Source organism: Stegostoma tigrinum, chromosome 22, assembly GCF_030684315.1.
Source record: "Stegostoma tigrinum isolate sSteTig4 chromosome 22, sSteTig4.hap1, whole genome shotgun sequence".
NCBI lineage: Eukaryota > Metazoa > Chordata > Chondrichthyes > Orectolobiformes > Stegostomatidae > Stegostoma > Stegostoma tigrinum.
This window is the reverse complement of record NC_081375.1, coordinates 14659206-14671899: the sequence shown is the minus strand read 5'-3', so window position 1 is coordinate 14671899 and position 12694 is coordinate 14659206. Positions and strand designations below refer to the sequence as shown.

The 12694-nt window shown below is 39.3% G+C and overlaps 1 protein-coding gene across 8 annotated transcripts in view; it reads left to right on the top strand.

Annotated features, from left to right (window-relative positions):
• LOC125463570 (E3 ubiquitin-protein ligase rnf213-alpha-like) overlaps window positions 1–12694 on the top strand; it is a 205762-nt gene that overhangs the window by 115199 nt on the left and 77869 nt on the right. For all 8 annotated transcript variants that reach the window (XM_048554962.2, XM_048554967.2, XM_048554969.2 and 5 more), the window contains 3 exons: window positions 1236–1331; window positions 9659–9777; window positions 11445–11567. In XM_048554962.2, coding sequence (XP_048410919.2) covers window positions 1236–1331; window positions 9659–9777; window positions 11445–11567 — 338 coding nt within the window. The remainder of the gene's footprint in view (window positions 1–1235; window positions 1332–9658; window positions 9778–11444; window positions 11568–12694) is intronic.

The window sequence follows — 12694 nt, the reverse complement described above, 5'->3', positions numbered from 1 at the left end:
TGTGCTTCTGAGACTTAATAAAGCTCTAGTTAGGCCCCATTTGGAATACTGAGTCCAATTTTGGGACCCACACCTCAGGAAGGACATACTGGCCCTGGAGCCTGTCCAGTGGAGATTCACACGGATGATCCCTGGAATGGTAGGTTTAATGTTCAGTGAACGGCTAAGGATCCTGGGATTGTGTTCATTAGAGTTTAGAAGATTGAGGGGAAATCTGATAGAAACTTACAAGATAATGTATGGCTTAGAGAGGGTGGACGCTGGGAAGTTGTTTCCGTTAGGTGGGGAAACTAGGACCCGTGGGCACAGCCTTAGAATTACAGGGGGTAAATTTAAAACGGAAATGAGGAGACATTTCTTCAGCCAGAGAGTGGCGGGCCTGTGGAATTCATTGCCACGGAGCGCAGTGGAGACTGGGACGTTAGATGCCTTCAAGGCAGAGGTCAACAAATTCTTGATCTCACAAGGAATCAAGGGGTACGGGGAGAGTACAGGGAAGTGGAGTTGAAATGCCCATCAGCCATGATTTAAATGGCGGAGTGGATTTGATGGGCCGAATGGCCTTACTTCCACTCCTGTGTGTTATGGTCTTATGGCCTTATCATATTTTTAACTTCTAAATTTTATCCAAGTCTTAATTTTTACAACAAAACTCATGTTAATTTAAATATTTGCCTCCTTGATATGAAAGGCCGTTGATGTAAAAATGCCTCACAGACAACGTCGGAATCAACCGTTCATTGAATCAGAACTATGTACTATCTTGTTTAGTTGAAGCAAATCTTAAATTTTAATCAAAATTCCCTAAACATTTTTACTTTTCAACAAGTTATTACCCTTTTAAACACTTCAGTTGGTTCTGAGATTATATCTCTGGGAATTCCATTTTCTCATCACTTTTTTTGGGGAGTTGGTTTCAACTTTTTTTTTGATCTGATTGTTGGTCTTTTTTTTGCCTTTCACTGTAATTGGGATATCTACTTATACCCCTTCAGGTTATTAATTCACAATGATATCCCATCACAGCAGTTGAAACGTGGATAATTTGAAATCAAAGTTTTTCTGATTTGCTTCTGTGATCAATAATAAAGATCTGGTAATAAAATAAGTGACCGTCGCCAGGTTACTGGTGTACTGATTAATATTTTCTAAAGCTGTCCTCTTTGATCTTTGCTGGTTCAAGGCCCAAATGTTGACCTTGTTAAGTGTCTTCAAATATATTCTTTTGCCTCCAGACACTGTGTTGACTCCTGCCACGGAAATAAAATCTTGCTCGTACAAACAGACTTTGAAAATAATTCACAAAGTGCAAATTTGATTGCTTCAGCAAAGTGAGTATTATACCTGTACTCTGCCTCATACTACGATTAGTTACTTTACCTTTCTTCCTTTGGTACGCATTAAAAGTAAAGATAGAACTTCCTTTCTTGAAAACACAATGTACCTTTCATATTTTAAAGAATGAATGATGCTAATCGAAAAGTCACTGAGTTGTATTTTGTCAAAATCACTTTGCTAATGATGGATAGCTTCATAGATCTATAAGGAGTGTCTTAAAGGAAGAAGGAGATGAAGATGAACGTGAAGGCCAGAGAATGGTAGCTAGACAGCTGTGATACAATAAAAAGAATGAGAAACCACAAGATCAGAGTTGAAGGAATAGAGTTCAAGCTCTGTTTAAGCTTGGAGGAAGTTACAGACATGGGGAGGGAACAAGACCACGGAAAGAATTAAACACACGAATGAAACATTTGAAGTAGAGGTGTTGAGGGATCAAGACCCAATGAAAGTAAGAGAGTACCTGAATGATAGCTGAAAATATACGTATGCTGTATAAGATACAGGTACCAGCTTTAATTGAGTTGAAGTTTGTGAAGGGTGTAACATGAATGGCCAGCTAGCAATGCATTTAATTAGTTAAGTGAAAATGGCCGTATAGGAATATGAATAGTAGGAGCAGATGTCTGCTATTTTGGCCCCTTGTGCTCACTCTACCATTCAGTAAATAGATCTCTACTCCTTCCCCCAGAATAATTTTAATCAAAATCTATCTTAATGCAGTCTTTTTTGTGGTATTCATTGCTGAAAATCATTGGCTAGACTAGCTTTTATTGCACATCTCTAATTGCCCAGAGACAATTTAAGAGCCAACCACATTGCTGTTGGTCTGGAGTCACATGTAGGTCACGCCAGAGAAGAACAGCATGTTTCCATCCCCAAAGGATATTAGTGAACTAGATGGATTTTGTCAACAATTGGCAATTAATTCTCCCCCGCTGCAACTGGATCCTCAATTTCCTGACCCACGGACCACAATCAGTAAGGATACATGGCACCACCCTTTCCACAATAATCTTCAATGCTGGTGCCCAGCAAGGCTGCATACTCAACCCTTTACTATACTCCTTATTCATTCATGACTGCGTGGCCTAATGCAGCACTAACTCATTTTATAAATTTGCTGATGACCATTAAATAATGGGTCAGATCTCAAACAGCGACAAGATAGACTATAGGAATGAGTTAGACAGCTTAGTGGCATGGTGTAAAGACAAAAATCTCTTCATCAATGTCAGAAAAACTGAGGAGCTGGTTGTCGATGGTGCTGAGGTGGAGGCGATTGAGAGATTCAAGTTCCTAGGAGTAAACGTCACTAACTATCTATCCTGGTCTATCCACATTGACATTTCAGTCAAGAGAGCACACCAATACCTCTACTCCTTCAGAAAGCATCTCCACAACAACTATTTCCCATATTCATAGATGCACCATAGAAAGCATCTTATCCAGATGTATCTTGGCTTGGTATGGCAACTGCTGTGCCCAAGACCACAAGAAATTACAGTGAGTTGTAAACACAGCCCATTCCATCTCAAAAACCAGCCTTCGTTCCATTGACTGTGTCTACATTTCCCATTGCCTCAGGAAAGCAGCGAGCATAATCAAGGGCCCCTTTCACCCTTGTTATACTTTCTTCCACCCTCCTCCATCAGGCAGAAGATACAAAGGTTTGAAAACACATACCAGCAGATTTAAGAACTATTTCTTCCCCACTGTTGTCAGACTCAGGAACAGACCTCTCATATGTTAGAGTTGATCATTCTCTGCACCTTCTCTGTAGCCGGAACTTTATATTCTGCACTCTGTTCTATAATGCTGATGTAAGGTATGATTTGTATGGTTAGCATGCAAAACAGTACTTTTCACTCTGTCTCATAACATGTGGCAATAATAGATTAAATCAAATCAAATCAAATCAAGTCAAATTGAATTCAAATTCCAGGGCAGGAATTAAACCTGGGGCTCCAGAACATCTCCTGAGTCTCTGGAATACTAATTCAGTGACAATGCCATTTTGCCACTACCTCACCTTATATTCGATGACCCAGCCTATACCCCTTGCTGGGAAAGAGAATTCCCAAGATTAACAACTCTCTGAAGTCAGGTTGTGCTCCATGTCCCTCAAATACCATGAATGAATAAAAAAGCCTCTGATTTTGGTCTTTTCAATGCTTTCTTACTGGATAAAGATATGGTTCATCCAGGAAGGATATTGGATGAGCAGATTGACACCATAAAGGAAGTGGAATGAGCGAAACAGAAAATGCTAAAAATCTCAGCATGTGGGGAGAAAGAAAGTGAATCAATGTTTCATGTTGATGCTGTTTCATCAGAACTGGTGTGGAGAGGTGGAGCTAGAAGTTATCAGCATATATCTGAAAGCAGACCTCATGACAGTGGATAATCAGGGAAGTGTAGGAGATTCTTGTGGTTGAAATAACATTGAAGGAGGTGCTCTGGTCATGGTCAGTGGTGAAGAATAAATCCACGTTAGGTCTGTACTACTAATCTGGGCAATGAAATTCATTGGGGGAGCAGGTCAACTGTGGAGTAATAGAGATATACAGCACAGACACAGACCCTTATCCAACTCATCCATACTGACCAGATATTCCAAATTAATCTAGTCCCATTCGGCCCATATCCTCTAAACCCTTCAGATTCATGTACCCATCTAGATGCCTTTTAAATGATGTAGTTGTACCTGACTCCACCACTTCCTCTGGCTCTCATTCTATACACGCATCAATCTCTGCATGAAAAAGTTGCCCCTTAGTTCCTTTTTATATCTTTCGCCTGTCACCTTAAACTTACACCCTCCAGTTTTGGACACCCCTATCCTGAGTAAAAGACCTTGGCTTAACTATGCCTGTCATGATTTTATAAACCTCTATATGGTCAACCCTCAACCTCCAACACTCCAGTAAAAATAGCCCCAGCGTATTCAACGTCTCCATATAGCTCATATCCTGCAACCCCAGCAACATGTTTGTAAATATTTTCTGCATCCTGTCAAATTTAGCAACACTTTTCCTGTGTCAGGGAAACCAGAATTGAATGCAGTGCTCAAAAAGTGGCTTAACTAATGTCCTGTAGAGCTGCACCATAATATTCTAATTCCTATACTCAATGCACTAACCAATAAAGGCAAGTGTACCAAATACAAAAACACAATGTCATCTGAGTCTCACAAAACAGAACATAGGAAAGGTCACTCGACTCAGACATTAACTCTGATATCTCTCCAAAGATGCTGCCAGGCCTGTTGAGCTTTTCCAGCAATTTCTGCTTTGGTTTCTGATTTACAGCATCTGCAGTTTTTTAGGTTTTTATCAAGTGTACCAAATTCCTTCTTCACTGCTGTGTCCGTCTGTGACTCCACTTTCAAGGAATTATGAACCGGCACTCCAAGGCCACTTTGTTCGGCAACTCTTCCAAGACCCGACCATTAAGTATATAAGTCCTGCTCTGATTTACCTTACCAAAGTTCAGTACGTCATATTTATGTCACTTAAATTTCATCTGTCATTGCTTGGCCCATCTGATCAAGGTCTCTCTTGTTGTCTTAAATGTTTTTATCACAAAACTAGACTTTGTATATTTTCCCACAAACTGAACTAGGACATACAGATATACCCATTAGAATCTTCTGACACTCCCCAAGTAGTCACAGAATATAAAAACTAATACCCAATCAGGATAGCTGCTGCCATTGATGAAGGCTTATGCTGGCCAGGTGCTGCACTTGATGTGGTCACTATGTCTTGATATAAGGTCTGCCTCTGTGATGGCTGGTCTCTGGAGTTTGTGCTGACTATATGCTCCAAGGATCTTTTTTTTAAAATTCTTTCTCTTGTCTCTCTCAAGTCATGCTGTTTTCTTCCTGTTGGCTCGGGCTAATTCAATTATTATTGGTCCTTGCTGGCCCTGGCCCAGAGTCCTAGATAGCATTACCTCATTATTTCTCATCCAAATAAGGCTTTTGCGTTACTTCGTCTTCTTACTTTTTGAAGAATTTAGTTAATTCAAACCTGCTTAAACCGGCTCCAATTAGCACTTGGATGCAGGTCATTTTTTAGTTTACAAGCTGCTTCTTTCTTCGTGTCAGCACCTTTGCATTCAGTACCTCCTGTTAGCAATATCAGTGGCTGTGTAACCCCCTGTCTTTCTGCTGCCTCTGGCTAATGTCTCCCCAGGCAGCGATGTCAGCAGCTTGTACCTTTCTCACTTCCTCTATCTCTCTGCAGCCTCTGGCTAACTCTTTGCACTCGAACAAAGAACAAAGAAAATTACAGCACAGAAACAGGCCCTTCGGCCCTCCAAGTCTGCGCCGATTGAGATCCTCTGTCTAAACGTGTCATTTGTTTCCTAAGGGTCTGTATCCCTTTGCTCCCTGCCTATCCATGTACCTGTCTATTGTGTCTGCATCTGCCACCTCCGCTGGCAAAGCGTTCCAGGCACGCACCACCCTGTGCGTCAAGAACTTTCCACACATATCTCCCATAAACTTCCCTCCTCTCACTTTGAGCTCATGACCCCTCGTAATTGAGTCCCCCACTCTGGGATAAAGCTTCTTGCTATCCACCTTGTCTATACCCCTCATGATTTTGTAGACCTCAATCAGGGTCCCCTCAATCTCCGTCTTTCTAATGAAAGTAATCCTAATCTACTCAACCTTTCTTCATAGCTAGCACCCTCCATACCAGGCAACATCCTGGGGAACGTCCTCTGCACCCTCTCCAAAGCATCCACACCCTTTTGGTAATGTGGCGACCAGAACTGTACGCAGCACTCTAAATGTGGCCGAGATACTCTGAGATAGCCTTCTTCACTATCCACTACATCAGCAGTTTACAACAGAGTAACAATTCCTCCAATATTCACATCCAAATCCTTTATATAAATGGCAAAAAGCAGTGGACCCAGCACTGAACGTTGTGGCACACTGCTGGTGACAGGCATACTACATCAGAGATAATAGGAACTGCAGATGCTGGAGAATCCAAGATAACAAGGTGTGGATCTGGATGAACACAGCAGGCCAAGCAGCAACTTCGGAGCACAAAAGCTGACATTTCGGGCCTAAACCCTTCATCAGAGATGGGGTCTAGGCCCGAAACGTCAGCTTTCCTGCTCCTAAGTTGCTGCTTGGTTGCTGGTCACAGGCAGTTTGCTAAACAATTCTCTACCATCACTCTTTGTTTCCTACTTTTGTGTTAATTTTGTATTTAAGTGACCAGCTTTCCCTGGATTGCATGTGATCTAAACTTGCCTACCAATCTACCATGCAGAACTTTGTTGAGTGCCTTGATGAAGTCATACAGACAACATCCACCACTCTACCTTCAACAATCTTCTTTGCTTCTTCAAAAAATTCTATCAAGTTAGTGAGACATGATTTCCCATGCACAAAGCCATGTTGACTTTCCCTAAACAGTTCTTACCTTTCCAAATGCATGTAGATTTTGTCCCTCAGAATCTCCTCTGACAACTTACCTACCACTGTCATCAGGCTGACTGTTCTAGAGTTCTCAGGCTTTTCCTTACCACCTTTCTTAAATAATGCCACCACATTAGCCACTCTCCAGTCTTCCAGCAGCTTACCTGCTGCTATTGATGATACAAATATTTCAGCAACAGGCACAACAATGACTTCCCTAGCTTCCCACAAAGTTCTTGGATACACCTGATCAGGTCCTGATGTTTTTTACACTTTAATGTGTTGTAAGACGTCCAATACCACCACCTCTGTTATATGGACACTTTTCAAAATATCACTATTTCTTTCTCCAAACGCTCTTGCTTCCATATCCTTTTCTGAAACAAACACTGATGCAAAATACTCATTTAATATTTCACCCATCTCCTGCAGTTCCACACATAGGTGGCCTTATTGATCTTTAAGGGACCCTATTCTTTCTGTAGGTGTTATTTTGCCCTTAATGTATTTGTAGAAGAGTAAGGGCATGGAATGCCCTGCCTGCAACAGTAGTAGACTCACCAAGTTTAAGGGCATTTAAATGGTCATTGGATAAACATATGGATAATAATGGAATAGTGTAGGTTAGATGGGCTTCAGTTTGGTTTCACACGTCAGCACAACATCGAGGGCTGAAGGGCCTGTACTGCGCTGTAGTGTTCTGTGTTCTAGAATCTCTTTGGATTATCCTCAACCCTATAGTTAAGGGGCAGAGGGACTTTGAAGTTCACGTGCATAATTCTGTGAAGGTAGCCAAGCTGAAACAGCTGATCTTGGGCTTATAAATAGAGAGAGAGCATATAAAAACGAGGAAGTGATGCTACACCTCTACATATCATTTGTCAGACCACATTTGGAGTATTGTGTTCAATTCTTGGCATCTTATTTAAGGAAGGCTGCAAAATCCCAAGCAAGTATGAAAAGGAGTTTTACTAGAATGATACCAAGAATGAGGGATTTTAGATGTGTGGGAATATTAGGGAAATTCAGCTTGTTCTTCTTGGCGCAGAGATTAAGAGATGAGCTTATTGAGATTTTCAAAATTCTGAACAATCTTTACAGAATAGAGAAGGATATTTTGTTTCCAATACTTGGTATGTCACTGACTACAAGGTCATAGTTTCAATATGTCAGCAGGAAAGTTGGGGAAATGAGATGAGGAAAAGCTTCCTTACTCAGAGAGTTGTTAGGAATTGCACTGCCTGGGAGAGTGATGGAGTTGGACTCCATAGAAGGTTTCAAATGAGGTCTGGATTTACATATTAAAGTGATGAACATGGAGGGCTACAGGGGGTAGGTCTGGAGAATCAGACTACCTGGGTATCACTTTCTGGAGCCAGTAGAGACAATGGGTTGAATGGTCTCCTTCTGTGCTGTAAAATTCTATGCTTCTATCTAGGCTGTCATGTAGGGACAGGATTATAGAATAGAGTTCATTTGAAGAGGGTGTGCAGTATATTTCGGAACTTTTGGATAGAAATGTGACCTTAGAGATGCTTGATAGTTTGCAGGGACGGAATGGTTTAAGATAGTTTTTTGATGCTGGTTTTGACAGGGAGAACCAATCACAATGTCAGCCTGCGCAAGAGCCACAAAGGAAGTTGCTTAGTTGTTGTAGTAGGAAATGGAAGGAAGGAAGCAGATGGGTAGACAAGATCTGCTGAGCAAATATATGGTGGAAAATGAAAACAAAAGGCAGTTCTGAACATGTCATATCGTAGTGAGGCAGTAAAAGAGCAGAGATGAACAAAAGCTAGAGTGTGTGCTCATGTGAAGAAAACAACAAATGCTGCAGATTACAGCAGGTCAGACAGTATCTATGGAGAGAGAGCAAACAAACACTTTGAGTCTAAACTCCAATGAAGGGTCATCTAGACCCAAAATGTTAGCTTGCTCTTGTCTCCATGGATGCTGTCTGACCCGCTGTGATCTCCAGGATTTGTTGTTTTCAGTACAGATTTTAGCATCTGCAATAATTTGCTCCTCCAGTGTGCTAATGTGGCTGTTTTTGTCTGGAGAGAGTTTGGTACAGGTTTGGCAAAGGCAAACTACTTGTTCACTGTGGAATGACTAAAATGTCTGTCACGTTAATCCGTATCTCTTAATTCACGACGCGCTGCATTGTTCAATTCTGCGTCCAAATTCATCAAAATTGTACTTTCACAAAAATCTTCCTCATAAAAATGGACTCAGCAATGGGAACTATGATTTTCTTGCAAAGTGTAATACATTTGTGTCTTCTGGCACTGAGTGGCAGAATTTCATATTGTTGGTAATTCATGAAATATTTTGTGATTGCATCCACAATATGTCTGAGCAGATACATTCCCATTAATTTACCACAGTATCTGTTTGGAATGAATGTTTTTTGCTAAGAATACTTTGTGTTGGTGTTGTTTCATAATAAAGAAATTCAGGATAACCAAGATGGGTGAATTTTATTTTTCATTCCAAAACTTTTTAAAAGAACTATTTCTTTTTTGTTATTTTTCTACACATATGTAAGTGATTAAAATATTTGACTTGACTAATTTTATTAATAATCTTTTTTGTTTGTTTTGAAACAAGTGAATTCTGTCTTTACATATGTTATATTTAGCTTGTAAATTTCCAAACTACTGTAAACTATGTGAAAAATGACGGAAAATGCTAATTAGAACTGAATGAAACAAACCTCTAACTGATGAATAAGAACAATGACTTAATGGTGTGAGGGAAGTTGGGACATTGACATAAAAGTCAGTGCTTGCAGAAACACTGGAAATTTTAGTGAATTGAAGATTATTCACTGAACTAACTTTGTACTTGTTATACTACAACATTATGTCCTTTGCGCAGGTATTCAACTATAAATGAAATCAACAAAAGCAGAAGTGATGATTGCACAGTCTATGTGTATTTCATCACTAAGTTGCCAAGAATGGAAGGTGAATCAACATACGTAGGATTTCATGGAGGTAAAGAATATGGATTATTTTCCGGGAGGTTAACTTAGAGCTCTGTCCAAGCAAAGGAATATTACATTCCAAACCTTGAGCTCTCAGTAACTGATAATATAAATCAGCTGGTAAACCACATTTTTTGTTTTTTTTCAGAGGGGAATATTGGCAGGAGAAGAGCTTTCTCTCCTTTTCTAGATCCCTTTTCAAACGCACAAATGTTGCAGCTAGTTGCTAAGTTATTGGCTGGATAGACTCATTGTTTTAGTAAAAAAAATCAGCAAAAGCTAGCAATTTCAGATACTCCTGAACTGCTGAGTTTAAATGCCACATAAATATACAAAATAGTAAAAATTAACCATTTACCCCATTCAAGTATGTTCTGCCAATAAGTGAAATCATGGTTGATTGGTTTATGTTTCAAATTCCACATTCCTATCTACTCCCAATTACCTTTGATCCTCTTAATTGTCAAGAATTCTTCTACTTCCACGTTGAAAATATCCAATTGATCCTACCTCCACTGCATTCTGAGGCAGTGTTCCCACGTTGCACCAATCCTCTAAGAGAAAAAAAATCCTTCTCATCTTCGTCCTGTAGGGTGACCCCTAAATTAGAAGCAGCGCACACTAGTTCTGTACTGATCTAGAAGAGACAATATCCTTTCCGTGTCTACCTTGTCAAGACTGTTCAGGACCTTTTATACAATTCAATCTAATTACCCCTCACTTTTCTACATGCGAATGTATCAAACCCATCCTCATAAGCCAACTCGCTTGTTCTAAGTATCAATCTCATAAACCTTCTGAATTGCCTCTAATTTTTTTAAGCGTTTCCTTAAATAAAGAAACCAAAACTGCACATTGTATTCAGGATGTGGTCTTACCAATACTTCATAAAACTGAAGCATAACATTCTTACTTCTATGTTAACTTCCTTTCTTCAAAGGATTGTATCCTATTAGCCTTCTTGATTACATGTTGTACCTGCATACTTACTTTTACTGAGTCATGCACTATTACACTTAAATTCCTCTGCGAATTCCAAGGTTGTTCTCCATTTAGGTAACACTCTACTTTTTCAATCTTCCTGTTAAGGTGAATAACGCATGTTTTCACAGACTGTACTTCACCTTCCAGACTTCTTGACCTCTCACTCAACCTGGCCATATCTGCATGCAATCTCATGTTGTCTTTTTCACAACATACTTTCGTATCTATCTTGATGTCATCTATGTGTTAATGTGCTGTGCCTTTGCACCCTTCATCTAAGTCATTGATGTAAATTGCAAAAAGTCGAGGCTTCAGCATAGACCCTTACAAGACTCAACTCTTTACATCATGCCCTTCAGACAAACACCTATTTATGCATAACCTTCTTCTACCTGCAAGCCAATCTTCCTTTCATGGTAATATGTTAGTCCTTTTACATTTATTTTCCACAATAACCTTCGATGTAGGACCTTACAAAGTCCCTAATACCTGCTTAATAATTTTTAAACAAATGGTTGCAACATGGAAGTAGTTACTGTGAAATTGTTATGAAACATTTGATTCACGGTCTGTGTGCACTCTATTGCGCATATGTAACATTTAATCAAAATTTGGCCAGTTTGTGCATCTGTACATTTGATTGAAAAGTTGTGTTGAAGTAAGGCTGAAATTACTTTTCTGTCTTATTACTAGATCCCTGGCAGTCAGTTCACATTGATGATCTCAGGAAGTCCAAAGACATGGTTGCAGATGTGACTGCTTTCAAAGGTGTTACTATTAGCCAGCTGTTTGGCAAAGACCCAGGGGAGCCCGAACGTATGTATATTTTTAACTTTTTTTCAGACACCCTTTGGATAGGTGCAGTGTAAGCTTTGTGAATATTTAATTGATATTTAATTTTAAGTTTTAAAAATTAAGCAGTCGAAGAAAAGTTTGAAAGCTGTTCCTCGTGTTTGGTAGATCTACTTCCTAGTGGCTTCTTATTTAGTAGCAAAGATATTTGAATAGATTGTAGATAGAAAAGTGGGTAAGATATTGTGAAAATGTCACCAGGACTAAGAACGAGAAGCCCTCCAAAAATCTCGGTGCAACTCAGCATATAAGATTCAGACCTCATAAATATGTTTGGGGAATGTACCATAAAAAGAACATATTACATATTCAGGGACAATTGGTTATTAGATAATTTATCTAATTCTCAGATAAGTTAAAAGTTGCCTATGTTGGAATTGCTGAGTTTAACAGATTTGGTGAAATAAATAGTAATACCTGAATATGTATTTTTCCAATGTAGACCCCTGAGCCATGATCAATCACAGGTGACCTGTACATGTCCCAATATAGTTTCTATCTCCTTCTCTCCGTTTTTAATTGGTGAGAAACACCTTTAATGGCCCTAATCTTTTGTGTTAGGAGAATTTTAGATGTGATCAATGCATTGATCATTGATCAATGCAATGGCACAGAATATTTGTCTATAAATAAACACAGGAACATCTAGAAACAGAAAGAAAACACTAAACCACTTGGCCAATCTAAATATTTAAGCGTCAAAAATCCCAAATTACTGATCAGTTAATTGCTCTTAAACATTCTAATATTTATCTTGTCAATACCTATACTGTCATCCAGCTTACACTTATCCAACGTAATCATTTTAAGCTTATGCAGTCTTTTCTTTATTATTGAATGCCTACTCCCAGCTGTTGCTATGATTCCTGTTATGGAGATGTAATGTCTAAGAAACAAATTTCTAATATCTTTGACTATATATACGTGTCGTGAACTTTTCAGAAAGGACATTGTTCAAGACAAGAAACATTGACTATTGCAGCAACAACATATTTGCAAGTAGCAGGCTGGATGGAAATGAAAAATATGTTGTATTTTCAGAGAGATCACATAACCAGTTTGAGGAAAGATTCTGGATTTATGCACACAGT